This window comes from Carcharodon carcharias, chromosome 8 (genome assembly GCF_017639515.1).
Source record: "Carcharodon carcharias isolate sCarCar2 chromosome 8, sCarCar2.pri, whole genome shotgun sequence".
In the NCBI taxonomy this organism is placed as follows: Eukaryota; Metazoa; Chordata; class Chondrichthyes; order Lamniformes; family Lamnidae; genus Carcharodon; species Carcharodon carcharias.
The window spans coordinates 11,226,526-11,241,453 of NC_054474.1; the positions used below are offsets into that span (position 1 = coordinate 11,226,526).

Here is a 14,928-nt window from a genome sequence, read left to right on the forward strand (position 1 = left end):
TAAAGAATTTTGTACTTTATTATAAAATAATAATTGTATACGTATCAATAATTATACATAATTATTTATTTTTCGTGCCATTTCGAAACAATTTCGGGTGAACACCAACATGGAAGTCAAGATAACAATCCATTGGACTAGCAATGAACTTTTAAAGCTTCACCCATAACCCTTTTAATTGTTATGAGGGGAAAAGGGCCTCCGACTCGCTTATTCTCGTATTTAAAATGAAAACTGTAAAGCGAAATTATCCACATGCCCCAAGGTCAATTGTGGAACTGACCTTACAACAAACTCAATGGTGTGTCTCGTGGAAGAGCTCGCCTGCCAGCTTCCCTTCCCAATTAGCGGATACCAGTTTCAGACGTGACGCTGAGTTATCATGGAGCCTTTTATTTTGCATCATTTCCTTTGATTGACAACACTGACAGTTACATAATAAGAACGATCCCCGCTTTATGCAATAAAGATCCTTAAAGGGAAAGAGTTTCATTAGCTCAACCAGTAATTTCACTCTGAGTCAATGTTGTCAAATCTGTAAAATTTAGCGTTTCTCCTGAGACATGGGCGGTGTGTAGGGTTTCAGAAACAGAAAATCGCTCTTCGCTGATTCCGGAGACAGGCAAACCGCATAATGGTGAGTTTCCGGGAAGCGAACAATCTCACCAGCCCCAGTATAGTTCAAAGATTCCTTCAGTGCAGGTCTCAGATTAAAGGCATCATTAGAATCTTCCAGTCTGTAGCAACAACTTGGGGAATTGTAGTCCTCGGAAAGATTTCTGTCCTGTTTACATTTGATGCCAATCAGCAAAATGATGATTACAAGAAATATAAAAGAAGTTGAACCTAAAATAACAATTAAATAAACATTTACGTCAGAGACGTATTCAGGATTTGTCATTAAATTGCTGCTTTCGGAGAAAATTTCAGTAACATTTTCCAAAATTGTAAAGTGGATTGTAACCGTGCTGGAGAGCCTCGGCTGTCCATTATCCTTCACCAAGATGACCAGAGTTTGTGTGGTGGCATCTAGTTCCAAGATGGCTCGGGCTGTGCTGACTTCTCCAGTGTTAAGCCCCACGTTAAACAAACTGGGGTCAGTGGCTTTCAGCACCTGATAGGAGAGCCGTGCGTTCTGACCAGAATCAGCATCAGTTGCGATTATCTTGGTGACCATGTACCCCTGAGCCGCTGACTGAGGCACAATCTCCACTGCTGCTGATCCGCTCGGTGCTGAAGGTGAAACAATTACTGGAGCGTTGTCGTTTTGATCCAGGATGATCACATTCAAGGTTGCGCTGCTGCTCAGCGGGGGAACGCCAGCGTCTCGGGCTTGAACTTGGACCTGGAAGTTTTTGATTTGCTCGTAATCAAAAGAGCGCAGCGCGTAAATGGTCCCGTTCATCGAATTAACATTGAGGTAACTTGACGACTGAAAGCCATGGATAAGGCTCTCTGTGATTGAGTAAGTAACGTAGGAATTCTGGTCCAGATCAGGATCGGACGCAGTCACTGTGAAAATAGAAGCACCGGGAGCATTGTTCTCCATCACATATGCTGTATCCATGGGTCGAGCAAATCTTGGGGCGTTATCGTTTATATCAGAAACTGAGATCTGAATGCTTTTATTTGTTGATAGTGGAGGAGAACCGGAGTCCCTGACTAAAATATGCATGTTGTATAGAGGGGTGGTTTCCCGATCCAAAAAATCACTGGTCACCAATTTATAATGGCCACTTGAAGATGTTTGAAGTTTAAAGGGAACCTCCAATGGGATCTGACAGTGAACTTGTCCGCTTTCTCCAGAATCGTGATCTATTATATTGATCAAAGCTATCACTGTCCCCCGTGTAACATCATCACTGACCTTGCTAGATACTAAGATAAAAACAAAAAAACTGCGGATGCTGGAAATCCAAAACAAAAACAGAATTACCTGGAAAAACTCAGCAGGTCTGGCAGCATCGGCGGAGAAGAAAAGAGTTGACGTTTCGAGTCCTCATGACCCTTCGACAGAACTTGAGTTCGAGTCCAGGAAAGAGCTGAAATATAAGCTGGTTTAAGGTGTGTGTGTGGGGGGCGGAGAGATAGAGAGACAGAGAGGTGGAGGGGGTTGGTGTGGTTGTAGGAACAAACAAGCAGTGATAGAAGCAGATCATCAAAAGATGTCAACGACAATAGTACAATAGAACAAAAACAGAATTACCTGGAAAAACTCAGCAGGTCTGGCAGCATCGGCGGAGAAGAAAAGAGTTGACGTTTCGAGTCCTCATGACCCTGTCGAAGGGTCATGAGGACTCGAAACGTCAACTCTTTTCTTCTCCGCCGATGCTGCCAGACCTGCTGAGTTTTTCCAGGTAATTCTGTTTTTGTTCTATTGTACTATTGTCGTTGACATCTTTTGATGATCTGCTTCTATCACTGCTTGTTTGTTCCTACAACCACACCAACCCCCTCCACCTCTCTGTCTCTCTATCTCTCCGCCCCCCACACACACACCTTAAACCAGCTTCTATTTCAGCTCTTTCCTGGACTCGAACTCAAGTTCTGTCGAAGGGTCATGAGGACTCGAAACGTCAACTCTTTTCTTCTCCGCCGATGCTGCCAGACCTGCTGAGTTTTTCCAGGTAATTCTGTTTTTGTTTTGCTAGATACTAAGGTCACTTTAATCTCAGGGGCATTATCATTCACATCAATTACCTTAATCAGCACTTTCGAATGGCCTGCAATTGCTGGTGAACCATTGTCGAAAGCCTGAACGTTAAGTGAATAACTACTTGCTTCTTCAAAATCAAGGGCCCCTTGAATTGTAATCTCCCCTGTTCGCGGATCCAAACTGAACAATTCTTGCACTTTCTGTGAAACACGATTACTGAAAGAATAAGTTACCTCCGCATTCGGGCTTTCGTCTGGATCAGTGGCATGGACTGAAACCACCAAGGTACCCCTGGGTGAGTTTTCCACCAAGCTGACTTTGTAGATCTCTCGATCGAATGCAGGTGCATTATCGTTAATGTCCAGCACAGTGATAAGAATACGGGCTGTCCCAGACCTGGGAGGACTCCCTCCGTCAGTGGCCGTCAGCATCAATTGAAAGGATGACTGTCGTTCGCGGTCCAAGGGATTCTCCAATAACAGTTCGACAATATTAGCACCGTCGTCTACAGTTTTTACTTTTAGACCGAAGTGCTCATTGGGGCTGATGCTGTAAGCAGTGACTGTATTTGTGCCCATGTCTGGATCAAGTGCGCTCTCTAGCGGAAATCGGGAGCCTGACGCCATGGATTCGGCCATTTGTAAGAGAATGGCTCTCTCCGGGAAACTGGGCGAATTATCATTTATATCAAGAATCTCCACTTCACCGCGGTACATCTCGGGGGAATTTTCAAACACTATTTGGAAGGAAAGAATACATGTATGGGTTGGTCCACAAAGCTGGTCTCTGTCTATTTTCTCATTGACAAATAACATCCCATTTTCCAAATTCACCTCCAAATAGCGCTTTATGTAGTCAGAGAGCAGCCGACCATTCCGAGATAAGAACGATGCGATATTCAGTCCCAAATCGTCAGCAATGTTACCAATTATAGCTCCCTGCTCCAGTTCTTCGGGAATCGAATAACGAACCTGTCCAGAAACCACATCCAGTTCGCAAAATAGGAAAATATAAACTATCACCATGAATTTCCAGGCGTTGCTGCTTTGTGAATACGCCATTGTTGTCGGACTGGGTTATTTGACCAAGCGCAAATTTAAGGTTGCAGTCGGTTAGCGTGACGAGTCAGTGCTGTCAATATGCCTCGCACTACCTCAAACTGTCGAATTTACAAAGTATTTCCCTAAATCCTCCGTTAAGTGGCCACACAATCAAAGCGCAGACACCCTATTCTCATTCTTTGTGATTCTGCTCTGGTTTCGGTGTTGGAGGTGGAGCAATGGATCTCTCACTTATTTAGGATTCTTATTGGTGGACAGCGATACAACGCGTTCTTGTCAATAATGACACTAGAAATTCTTAAAGCTGGGCTGTTCCTGAAATGATCGTGATCTTAATAAGCCTTTTAATGGTGTGCAACCATAATCCCCAGGAACTTTTATAGGCCACTCTTTATTCTATTTTTAAATATTTCTCTTTCAGATTATTGTCAATGCTTTGAACCGTGAGTTAGATATCATTTTTGAGCCTTCCTACCTGATATGTCATCGGACAACCCCATATATTAAAGCATTGCCGATTTTATATGTTCTTTCTGAATGTCAACAATATAGTTTCTCTATTACCACACTTACTTGCCCCCTAATTGGGTTTAACTTAGCATCTTACCCTCAACCACTGGTGCCTCAACCCAATTATTGACTGACTCCTCCTTAGAAACATGCTGCCAAATCCATTCTTACCTCACATAATTAGCAAGCAAACATTCTGCGCCTTCATATTTGTAAGAGGAAGTAACCGAGAATATCTTTGACTTATGGAGCCCTATCATTTCGTTTCCACTCTATATTGATGATAGCATTAGTCCAGTGTGAAGCCCCAAATTCGCTCTGGAGGGAGCAATGTGGGACCTCCTTGATTGGTAGTTCTAACACCATTTGTGTTTGACACCACACGGAATGCGATTCTAACGCTGTGCAGAATGTTTTTTAGAAAGTTCTCAGCAGAACTCGTGGAAACAGAGTTTCCTTTACAGCACATCCATAACATTTTAGGATGCATAGCTCGTGGTAATGCTCATTCTCTGCTTGTAAAACATTTAGCAGTGTTGTGCTAAGGAGCATATATGGGTGCATGCACACTGCTTTGAACTGGTCAAGAGATTTCCAATGGGAACAGAAAGTAGGCAAGCAGTAGTTCAAATGATGTTGCTAGGGGCAGTAAAATGTCGTTTTGGGTATTAGGATTGGCATCATACTGTCACATAAGTGTCGGTACTGAACATAAAGTCGATCTGTGCCCTAAATGCAGCATTATTAAATTTGTTTCAGAAATTCAAATTATTTGTGGTGTATTACTAACCCTGTAAGATGACTACAAACAGGGTTGAATGTGGATGAGTCGACTAGGGGTGCTAGCAGCGCAGAATATAGTGACACAGGTTGGCATGCTCATTATGTGAGGGAAGAAGGACTTAGGGGGCATACATCAATGCAGAAATAAATAAATAGTTGGGTTTGTAGCATCAGTGGTTGAGAGTAAAATACTAAACTAAATCAATTTAGGAAGCAATTAAGTGTGGTAATAGAGAAACTGTATCGCTGTTATTCAGAAGGAGCATACCTAGAAGAAAAAAAAGCAGCAAAAACTGAAAAAAATGAACACTGGTCCGAACTGCTTTTATATATCTTAAAATGGAAGACCAGTAAAAACTGAGAAATGAGAGTACTGGTCCGAACTGTTTTTTTTTTCCCCCCTTTCTGGATATTAAATGGGCAATGTTTAAATATGTGAGGTTGTCTTGCAGGAGCCATCAAAAAGTAACTCACTACCTAAAGGCGGAAGGGAGGTGCAGCAAGAAATGCATCAGCAAATTTAATAAACGATCAAAACCCATGGATAAATGTATGAGAGATTGCAACCAAACGAATTGGCAAGAAGGAACATGGAAAAAAGTCACTTCAGGGATCTTCTTTCTCAGTACAAGAGACGGGTCATTACTTGATCTAGTAATGGAAAACTAACCAGGGCAATTAAGGAGAGCAGAAATAGAGATAATGGTAATCATAAAATAATAAGGCTTCAAATAATAATTAAGGAAAATACAAGTAAGGCAAGACTAAAGTGGTAGATTGGGAGATTGAAGGTGAAACTGGAACGAAAAACAGAAGCCTAAACTAAAGTAAATAGGCAACAAAGGAGACAATAGTAAACAGGAATGTGAAAATGTTAGGGAATTAGTCAAAAAATGTGAAAACAAAAAAGAAACTGCAAAATTAAATTATCGATGAATATGCAAATAAGTAGTAAGTATGCAGCAGTGTGAGACATAACAGAAGAAAACTGAAGATAGGGGTAGGTCTACCAAAGGATGCACAAGGGAATGATAGCACTGTTGGTGGGCTACTAGAATAGTAATCTAGAGACATAAGCGCAAATGTCACGATGGCTTGTGAATTTAAATTCAAATAATGAATTAAATCTGGAATAACATATTAGCATCTGGAATGATGATCAGAAAATGATGGGATTATAATTGAAAAAACATTTGCTTCATTGATGCCTTTAAGGGGAAAAAACAACTGCACTCCTTACCCATCTGGCCTCTGCTTGATTACAGATACAAAGCATTGTGGCTGATTCTGAAATGACCACCAAGTCACTCAAGGGCAATTAGGGATGGATAATAAATGCTGGTCTTGTCTGCGATTCCCACATGCCCGTGAATTTTTATTTAATGAGCTCAGATAATGTCAGAAATATTTATTAGTTACATCTCAGTTACTCTGTTACTAAGGACACTAACATAATGGCATCACATAAGAAGAAATAAAAGGCATTTAATGTAGAAAGGGAAAATTTGTGACCTAATCCAAAATAGAGGATGATGCCTCTCTTACGAATGTATTGCATGCACAGTTCACATATTATCAATTGAGGAAGATTGAAAGAGCACAATTGCATGCAATAGAAATTCATTTAAAAAGGGAACATTCTCAAAGGCCTTGAGGTGGGGGGAGGGTTAATATTATTCCTGTATTTGAAAGGGGAGCAAGAGCAAGTCTAGGGAATTATATACAATTGCACTAATGTAAGTGGTAGGAAAGATAATGGAATGTTTACTGAAAGATGTAATAGACAGAGATCTAGAAGAAAACGATAGAGGGCAGTCAATACAATTGCAAAATGGATGTCCATGCTTGACCAACCGTATTGACTTCATAGAAGGGATAACAAAAATAATTGATCAATGTGACGTAGTTTTTTATATGCGTTCATGGGGTGAGAGCTATGCCATTATAATTCCCTATCTCTAATTGCCTTTTAGAAAATGATGGCGAGTTGCCTTCTAGACCACTGCACTGTACTGACCCTTTGTTGTAGGAACACCTGCTGTGCTGCTTGAAGGGAGTTCCAGGGTTTTGAACCAGTGACAGTGAAGCAGTAGCAACACAGTTTCAACTCGCGATAGTGTATGATTTGGAAGGGAAATTACAGGCAGTGGCATTTCCATACATCTGCTGCCCAGTCCGTCTGGGTGGCAGAGGTCATGGGTTTGGAAGGTGCTCTCGAATGATACTTGGTGAGGTGTTGCAGTGCATTATGTAGATGATACCCACTGCTGCAACTATGCGTCAGTGGTAAAGGGGTGAATGTGTAAGGTGGTGGATGGGGTGCCAATCAAATGGGATGGATGGTCCTGGATAGTGTCGGCCTTCATGAGTGCCGTTGGAGCTGCACTCATCCAGGCAAATGGAGAGTATTCCATCACACTCCTGACTTGTGCCCTGTGGATGCTGGACAGGCTTTGGGGTGTCAGGCAGCGACTAAACTCTCCACAGAATTCCCAGCCTGCATCTGCTCTTCCAGCAAAAGTATTTATATGGGTGGTCCATTTAGTTTCTGTCCAATGGTAACACCCAGGATGTTGATTATGGGGAATTCAGCGATGATAATGCCATCGAATATCACGGGGGGATGATTCAATTCTCAATTGTTGGAGATGGCCATTGACCTGATGTGAATGTCATTCACCACTTATCAGCCCAAGCCTGAATATGGTCGAGGTCTTGCATACCGACAAGGACTGCTTCAGTATCTGAGGAGTTACGAATGGTGATGAGCATTGCAATCAGCTGTAAACATCCCCAATTCTGCCCTTATGATGGAGAGGTCATTGATGAAACAGTTGAAGGCTGTTTTGAAATATATTTTGAAATAGCCTTCAATAGGGTACCAGATTATAGACTCATGACTATGGTCACGGCATTTGGAATCAGGAGAACTTTAATTGAATGGATAGCAAGCTGATTACAAAACAGAAAAGAGAGGGTAGGGATTAAGGATGCTTACTCATACTGATAATGGGTGAGAGTTGATGTTCCATAGGGAACGATGCTGAAACCACCGTTCTTCACAATTTAAATTAATGATAATGAATTGGGAATGATTCTGCAATTTAAATTTTGGAGATAACACCAAATTGTGATGTGAAATGATAACAAGGGAAGAACACGACAACATAGAGGAAGCCATTAATAAACCTGCAGAATTGATGTATACTTGGCAATGTATTTTAATATAGATAAGAATAAGCTAATCTATGTCGGTAGGAAGAATAAGGAGCTCACATCCTGATTAAGATAAAGAGCCTGATTGGGTTAGAGAGAAAAAGAAATAGGTTATATATACACAATTCACTGAAAGCAGCAAAACACGTGAATAAGGCCATGCAAAAACAAACCAAACGATGATGCTCATTTCAAGAGGAATATTATTGGAAAAATAACAGAGAAATTATGCTAAACTAGTGTAGAACATTTGATAGCCAATACTTGAAATATTGTGTACGGTTTCTGATCATTAAAGTATAAAAATAATAGAGGGTCACATGAAAAGTTTAAAAAAGGTTAGCCAAGGTGATGCCCAAACTCAGAGGATGCACACAAAGGCAAGGTTTAACAGCTCCTTTCTGTTCAAAGAAGAAATGACATGATAGAAGACATTACGATAATGAAACGCTTAGAGTATGCATAGAGAAAATGTTTTCACTTTTGTGAGAATACAAACCTGAATCACGTAAATATAAAATATTCACTAAGAATCCTATAGGAAATCACTACTTTACGTAGAGAGTGGTTAGAATGTGATGCGCCCTAAATCTAGGAGTAGTTGAGGTTTATAGCATGGGTGCATTTAAGCGGGAAACCAGATAAGCACACGAGAGGGAAAGGAGGAGACGAACATGCTAACAGAGTTAGATGATAAGTAATGGAAGAAGCTCATGTCGAGTTTTAAAGCGTGTATGCGCCTGTTGGGCTGGATGGTCTGTTTCTGTGTTATGGACTGCACGTACATCGACTTAACAGGTGAGAGAGAACAAAATGCAAACCTGACAACGCGAATTGCTATTAATAGTATGTTACAGATCTTTTGCTCTGAACATTTTAAAGTGTACTTATGTCTCAAGTTGTACTGCTGCGTTAGTGTACACCCGAGGCAGAACGGGGCCTCTGTTAATACTAAAAGATCAGTATAACGGCATTGAACTGCCAGTAACGTTAAAGAAAGACTTTGCATTGGATATTTTAATAAAACTGGAGAAGGGACATCACGCCAGTTACTTCTTAATAATAGAAAGTGGTAAATATGATTATGCGTCCTGGCAAAATGTTCAGAGTGCTGCTTTAGCGACTTACCTACATGGACAGTTTCATAATGAGCGGCAGCCCGCCTGTGCATCGCAGTTCTACGGTACCCTTAGGTGTATTTTATATGGACCACTTTCTTTCCTTTATAATAATGCCCGCTGTTTTACACCATTGACGCTCTTTTGCAAAGCAAAACGTGTGTTTGATTGGTTATAAAATGTAGTTTTTCCAAGTGAATTTATGTAAATCTGAACTTTTTATCAAGAGGACGCAACGATTATCATCCGAATTGACCACAATCCTGTAATTTAGCATTGTCCTTGAGAAAGGTGTGGATTGCAGGGCTTCAGGAACAAAAAATCGCTCTTCGATGATTCCGGAGACAAACAGACCGAGTAATGGTAAGTTTCGGGGAAGGGGATATTCTGTCCAGTTCCACTATAGTTTAAAGTGCCTGCTGGCGCATGTGCCCGACTAAAGGCGTCCTTCGAATTCCTTCGCCTGCAACAACAAACCGGGGACCAGGAACGTGAAACACTGTCTCTGTCCTGTTTGCACTTCACGCCAACCAACAAAAGGATTGTGACAAGAAATATAAACGAAGTTGAACCGAAAGCAGCGATTAAGTAAAGGTTTAGATCGAAGGAATATCCTGGAGTACTAACTAAATTACTACTTTCAGATATTTGTTCACTAACATTGGCCAAGATTGAGAAGAAGATTGTAGCCGTGCTGGAGAGAGTGGGCTGCCCATTATCTCTAACCGAGATGACAAGACTGTGCGTTGTGCCATCCTGCTCCAACATGCTTCGCGTTGTTCTGATTTCCCCAGAATTGCTCGCAACAGTGAACAGAGTGGGATCGCTTGATTGCACTATCCGATAGGAAAGGCGTGCGTTCTGACCAGAATCAGAATCAGTTGCGATTATCTTGGTGACCAAGTACCCCTGAGCCGCTGACTGAGGCACAATCTCCACTGCTGCTGATCCGCTCTGTGCTGAAGGTGAAACAATTATTGGGGCGTTGTCATTTTGATCCAGGATGATCACATTCAAGGTTGCGCTGCTGCTCAGCGGGGGAACGCCAGCGTCTCGGGCTTGAACTTGGATCTGGAAGTTTTTGACTTGCTCGTAGTCAAAAGAGCGCAGCGCGTAAATGGTCCCGTTCTTCGAATTAACATTGAGGTAACTTGACAACGGGAAGTCTAAGATAAGATTTTCTGTGAATGAGTAAGTAACGTAGGAATTCTGGTCCAGATCAGGATCGAACGCTGTCACTGTGAAAATAGAAGCACCGGGAGCGCTGTTTTCCATCACATATACTGTGTCCATGGGTCGAGCAAACCTTGGGGCGTTATCGTTTACATCAGAAACTGAGATCTGGATGCTTTTATTTGTTGATAGTGGAGGAGATCCCGAGTCCCTGGCTAAAATATGTATGTTGTATAGAGGGGTGGTTTCCCGATCCAACAAGTCACTGGTCACCAATTTATAATGACCACTTGAAGATGTTTGAAGTTTAAAGGGAACGTTCTTTGGGATTCCACAGTAAACCTGTCCGTTTTGTCCTGAATCGCGATCGATTACATTGATCAGACCTGTCACAGTCCCGGGAGCAGCATCTTCAGGGACCGTGCTCGCCACGGACGTCAAGAATATCTCAGGATCATTATCATTCACATCAATTACCTTAATGAGAACTTTGGAATGTCCTGCAATTGCTGGCGAACCATTGTCGACAGCTTGAACATCAACTGAATAACTGTTACCTTCTTCATAATCAAGTATGCCTTGAACTCTAATCTCTCCTGTTCGGGGATCCAAACTGAACAATTCTTGCACTTTCTGTGAAACACGATTACTGAAAGAATAAGTTACCTCCGCATTCGGGCCTTCGTCTGGATCAGTGGCATGGACTGAAACCACCAAGGTGCCCCTGCGTGAGTTTTCCATCAGGCTGACTTTGTAGACCTTGTTATTGAATGCAGGTGCATTATCGTTACTGTCCAGCACAGTGATAAGAATACGGGCTGTCCCAGACCTGGAAGGACTGCCTCCGTCAGTGGCCGTCAGCATCAATTGAAAGGATGACTGCTGTTCGCGGTCCAACGGTTTCTCCAGCAGCAACTCGACTGTCTGCGTACCGTCTTCTGCAGTCTCCACTTTTAGACCGAAGTGCTCATTGGGGCTGATGTTGTAAGCAGTGACTGTATTTGTGCCCATGTCTGGATCGAGTGCGCTCTCTAGCGGAAATCGCGATCCTGGCGCCATGGTTTCGGCCATTTGTAGAAGAATGGTACTCTCCGGGAAACTGGGCGAATTATCATTTATATCAAGAATCTCCACTTCACCGCGGTACATCTCCAAAGGCTCTTCCACGACAATCTCGAAAGAAAGGACACAAGCTGGCAGCTGTCCACACAGCTCCTCTCTATCTATCCTTTCACTTGCAAATAAAATGCCCGTTTCTAAATTCACCTCCAGACACTGTCTTTTATTAGCATAGAGCAGTCGGAATTTTCGAGCTGACAGCCTCCGAATGTTCAATGCCAAATCCTCGGCGACATTGCCAACAAAAGCGCCAGGCTCCATTTCTTCCCGCATCGAGTAGTGAATTTTTCCGAAAACCAGATCCGACACAAAAAGAAAGAAAATTATATCCAAACGCTTGAATTTCAAGGCGTTGGTTAACCGTAGCTCTGCCATTGCCTGTTATATTTGGAAACATGCAAAAACAAACCGGCAGTCTATTAAGGCCCAGCGCTGCCCGGTCGCATAATCCACAAAATATCTTTACTTCGGAAAGTCACGGGAATGGACACAGATCCTTCCACGAAACGAATGCAGTCAACGATTGTCTTTCTGTTTCTGTTCCACTCCTGTGCGGGAGGAGGAGCAATAGATCTCTGGTTGTATTTGAGACCCTCATTGGTCCGCAGCGGCACAGCGACTCCCTGCCTCTGATTACAGCAGTTTTTCTTAAAGCTGCACAGCTTCTGATGAGAGGGCCTTCAGTCACGACAATCCTTTTAATAGTGCGCAACCATAATAAGCACACGCCAGCATAGATAGCTCTCCGTTTCCTCTTCGCAGCCTCTCTCTTTAAAGGTCATCACTAACCCTTTCAAATGCTGCTTGTATGATCATGTTGACTCTTCCCATCAATTTCCCTTACACATAACGTGTGTCGAAACAATTTCAATATTTGTCACGTCAGCGTCATGCGTATTTTTCCACGTCACACGAGGTGATCTTGTTTTGCCACGGAAAAGTTTCTATGCATATCAATTAATTAATAACCGTCTTATTTCAATTGCTTTCAAACTATGGTGAATTTTTCAACTGCTTTCGTAAAGAGATTTGAAATGCTGCCGGTAACCCCTTTCCAGATGGTGAAATTAAATATTCTTTTGAATATAACCTTAGTTACTTTTGATCAGAGAATATTAAGTCATTTTTTAAAAATTATCTTCTAACTCGTGAAATAGCTGATTTTGCAAACAAATTCTACATGATATGTGAAGCATGGAAGCTAATTTCAGAAACTCCATACATAGCTGGCTTATAAGTTCAACTAGATTTATCACGAGGGGGTAATGTATATCTAAAAGGACAGAAATGATAAAATATTTGGAATTAGTGGCAACTGACATGGAAAATGTAAACGGGAATATGAATCATCACTTTGTCTGTGAAAGTCAGGTGTGGAATCATGAATACGTGATAAATATTTTTTTTTAATCAAGCCAAAAAATGCAAGGGTAAGCAACCAAGGTAATCTATCCAGGAGTTATGATCCAATTTTCAAATGCATTGCTCAGAGCGCATTTCATTCTAAATGAAATATAATTTCTAATGTTGGGGTACGAAGCACATTCTTGCGACATTTCCCTATTGGTCAATTTGATTGCTATTTCAATCAAATTATGTTCGGTGTGTCGATTCCTACATTTGATTGTGACAAAGGAATGTTGAGAAAGTGCTCAGCCTTCATGAACTGTTGTGATAGGCGATAATGTGTAGATTCTGGGTATGCTTACGCCAGATCACATTCCATGAGAGTCATATTCTACTGCTAATGAGAGCGCAAAGTGCTAGAAAATAAGACAAAGAGATATGAAATAAGATTACGGAAATTTAATTACGGGGTCCAAAAATAGCGATTTCAGGTACAAATAAAAATATTGAACTACAATTAAACCAGAAAAAACTGTAAACTAATATGAAGTAATTTTAAAGAGAATTAACTCTGTTTTTCTCAACGGACAGCAGGATCGGTTTTATTATTAGTTAAGTGGATATTGAAACTGGAGGTGGGATTTTCATTGAAATTGCAAGCTTCACTCACCCTCCGGAAAAATCAATTCCGCTTCGCATCCATGTTACTGTTACTGTCCCAAAATCATTTCTCCTTATATAAAAAAACAATCTTGAAAATATTCACACTAATTTAAATGTCTGCCACCCGCTGTACCACGACTGGACTTCTGAAAATCATCCTCTACTTTTATGAATTGTTTTTTTTCTCCTACATTATCTTCTCTTCCCACTGTGGTCGTTCAGCCTCTGTAATAGCCCATCAACTTCGCAGTTTGCATAAAACAAGTCCAGGGACAACCCCGTCTAGCACCAGGCCACAAATGCTTAGTATCGTACAACAATATTCATCCATTGACGACTCAAATGGAGACTCAAATGGAGACACCACGCTACTTAATACGAATGCGTTAAAACCTCTATAAATGTAATAATCAGGTGAATGCCTCAACAACTGCCAAGCACACGTACAACTATGATGCAAGTTTTCAATCGTGCGAACTGACCAGTGAACTGTAAAGATCTTCATAATCTCTGAGGCCTAGGTACCCTGCAGCGGCATTGGCGTGATTTGGGTCCAACTCATTTTAATGGACAGCAGATCGCGGCTTAAACTGCAGAAGTCCAAATCCCCAGCTTTATTTTGGCAAAAGAACTTTGTTGGCGTTTTGAAATGATTTTGTTTTTGCTCATTGTTTTTGCTGGCGTTTTAACTTGGACTCCACTTTACAATCAACTTAATGTCAATGTTAAACCAAATTAATTCCCAACAGTGCTTATTTAATATAAGTATGCGGATTGGGTTTGATAACTAAGATGAGAGGAGATTGATGTGGAACATAAATACCTACATGCACCCATTGCACCAAAGCCCTGTTTCAGTGTTGTACAATCTATGTAAACCATGCACTGCTCTGTAATCTGTGATTGCGGACAATGTTAGTGCAACTATATAAATGGTGTATCCTATGTAAGTCGAATAGTCCTTTTTTTTTCCTTTAGTTCTCAGATAGGTTATTCTCTTCAAATTTTCCTGATCCCAAAGAATTTTGTACTTTATTATAAAATAATAATTGCATACGTATCAATAATTATACATAATTATTTTTTTTTGTGCAATTTTGAAACAATTTCGGGTGAACACCAACGTGGGAGTCAAGATAACAATTCATTGGACTAGCAATGAAGTTTTCAAGCTTCACCCATAACGCTTTTAATTGTTATGAGGAAAAAAGGGCCTTCGACTCGCTTATTCTGGTATTTAAAATGAAAACTGTAAAGCGAAATTATCCACATGCATTCGCAT

General features: G+C 41.2%; 2 protein-coding genes across 2 annotated transcripts; both read right to left on the reverse strand.

Annotated features, from left to right (window-relative positions):
- Positions 1-335: 335 nt before the first annotated feature.
- Positions 336-3,860, reverse strand: LOC121281042 (protocadherin gamma-C5-like). Its single transcript, XM_041193635.1, has 2 exons — positions 2,649-3,860; positions 336-1,878 (listed from the first exon to the last, which is right to left on the reverse strand). The coding sequence occupies exons 1-2, from the start codon at positions 3,715-3,717 to the stop codon at positions 545-547; spliced, it is 2,403 nt and encodes an 800-aa protein (XP_041049569.1). The 5' UTR covers positions 3,718-3,860; the 3' UTR covers positions 336-544.
- Positions 3,861-9,343: 5,483 nt separating this feature from the next.
- LOC121281174 (protocadherin-10-like) lies at positions 9,344-12,130 on the reverse strand. The gene has a single exon (XM_041193923.1). The coding sequence runs from the start codon at positions 12,009-12,011 to the stop codon at positions 9,615-9,617; it is 2,397 nt and encodes a 798-aa protein (XP_041049857.1). The 5' UTR covers positions 12,012-12,130; the 3' UTR covers positions 9,344-9,614.
- Positions 12,131-14,928: the final 2,798 nt, after the last annotated feature.

Excerpts from the sequence above, each read along its gene's own strand:
- LOC121281042 (XM_041193635.1), bottom strand. The coding sequence starts at position 3,717 with ATGGCGTATTCACAAAGCAGCAACGCCTGGAAATTCATGGTGATAGTT. Across the intron at positions 1,879-2,648 it reads TAAAGTGACCTTAGTATCTA|TATCTAGCAAGGTCAGTGAT; the intron begins GCAAAACAAAAA and ends TTTTTATCTTAG.
- LOC121281174 (XM_041193923.1), bottom strand. The coding sequence starts at position 12,011 with ATGGCAGAGCTACGGTTAACCAACGCCTTGAAATTCAAGCGTTTGGAT.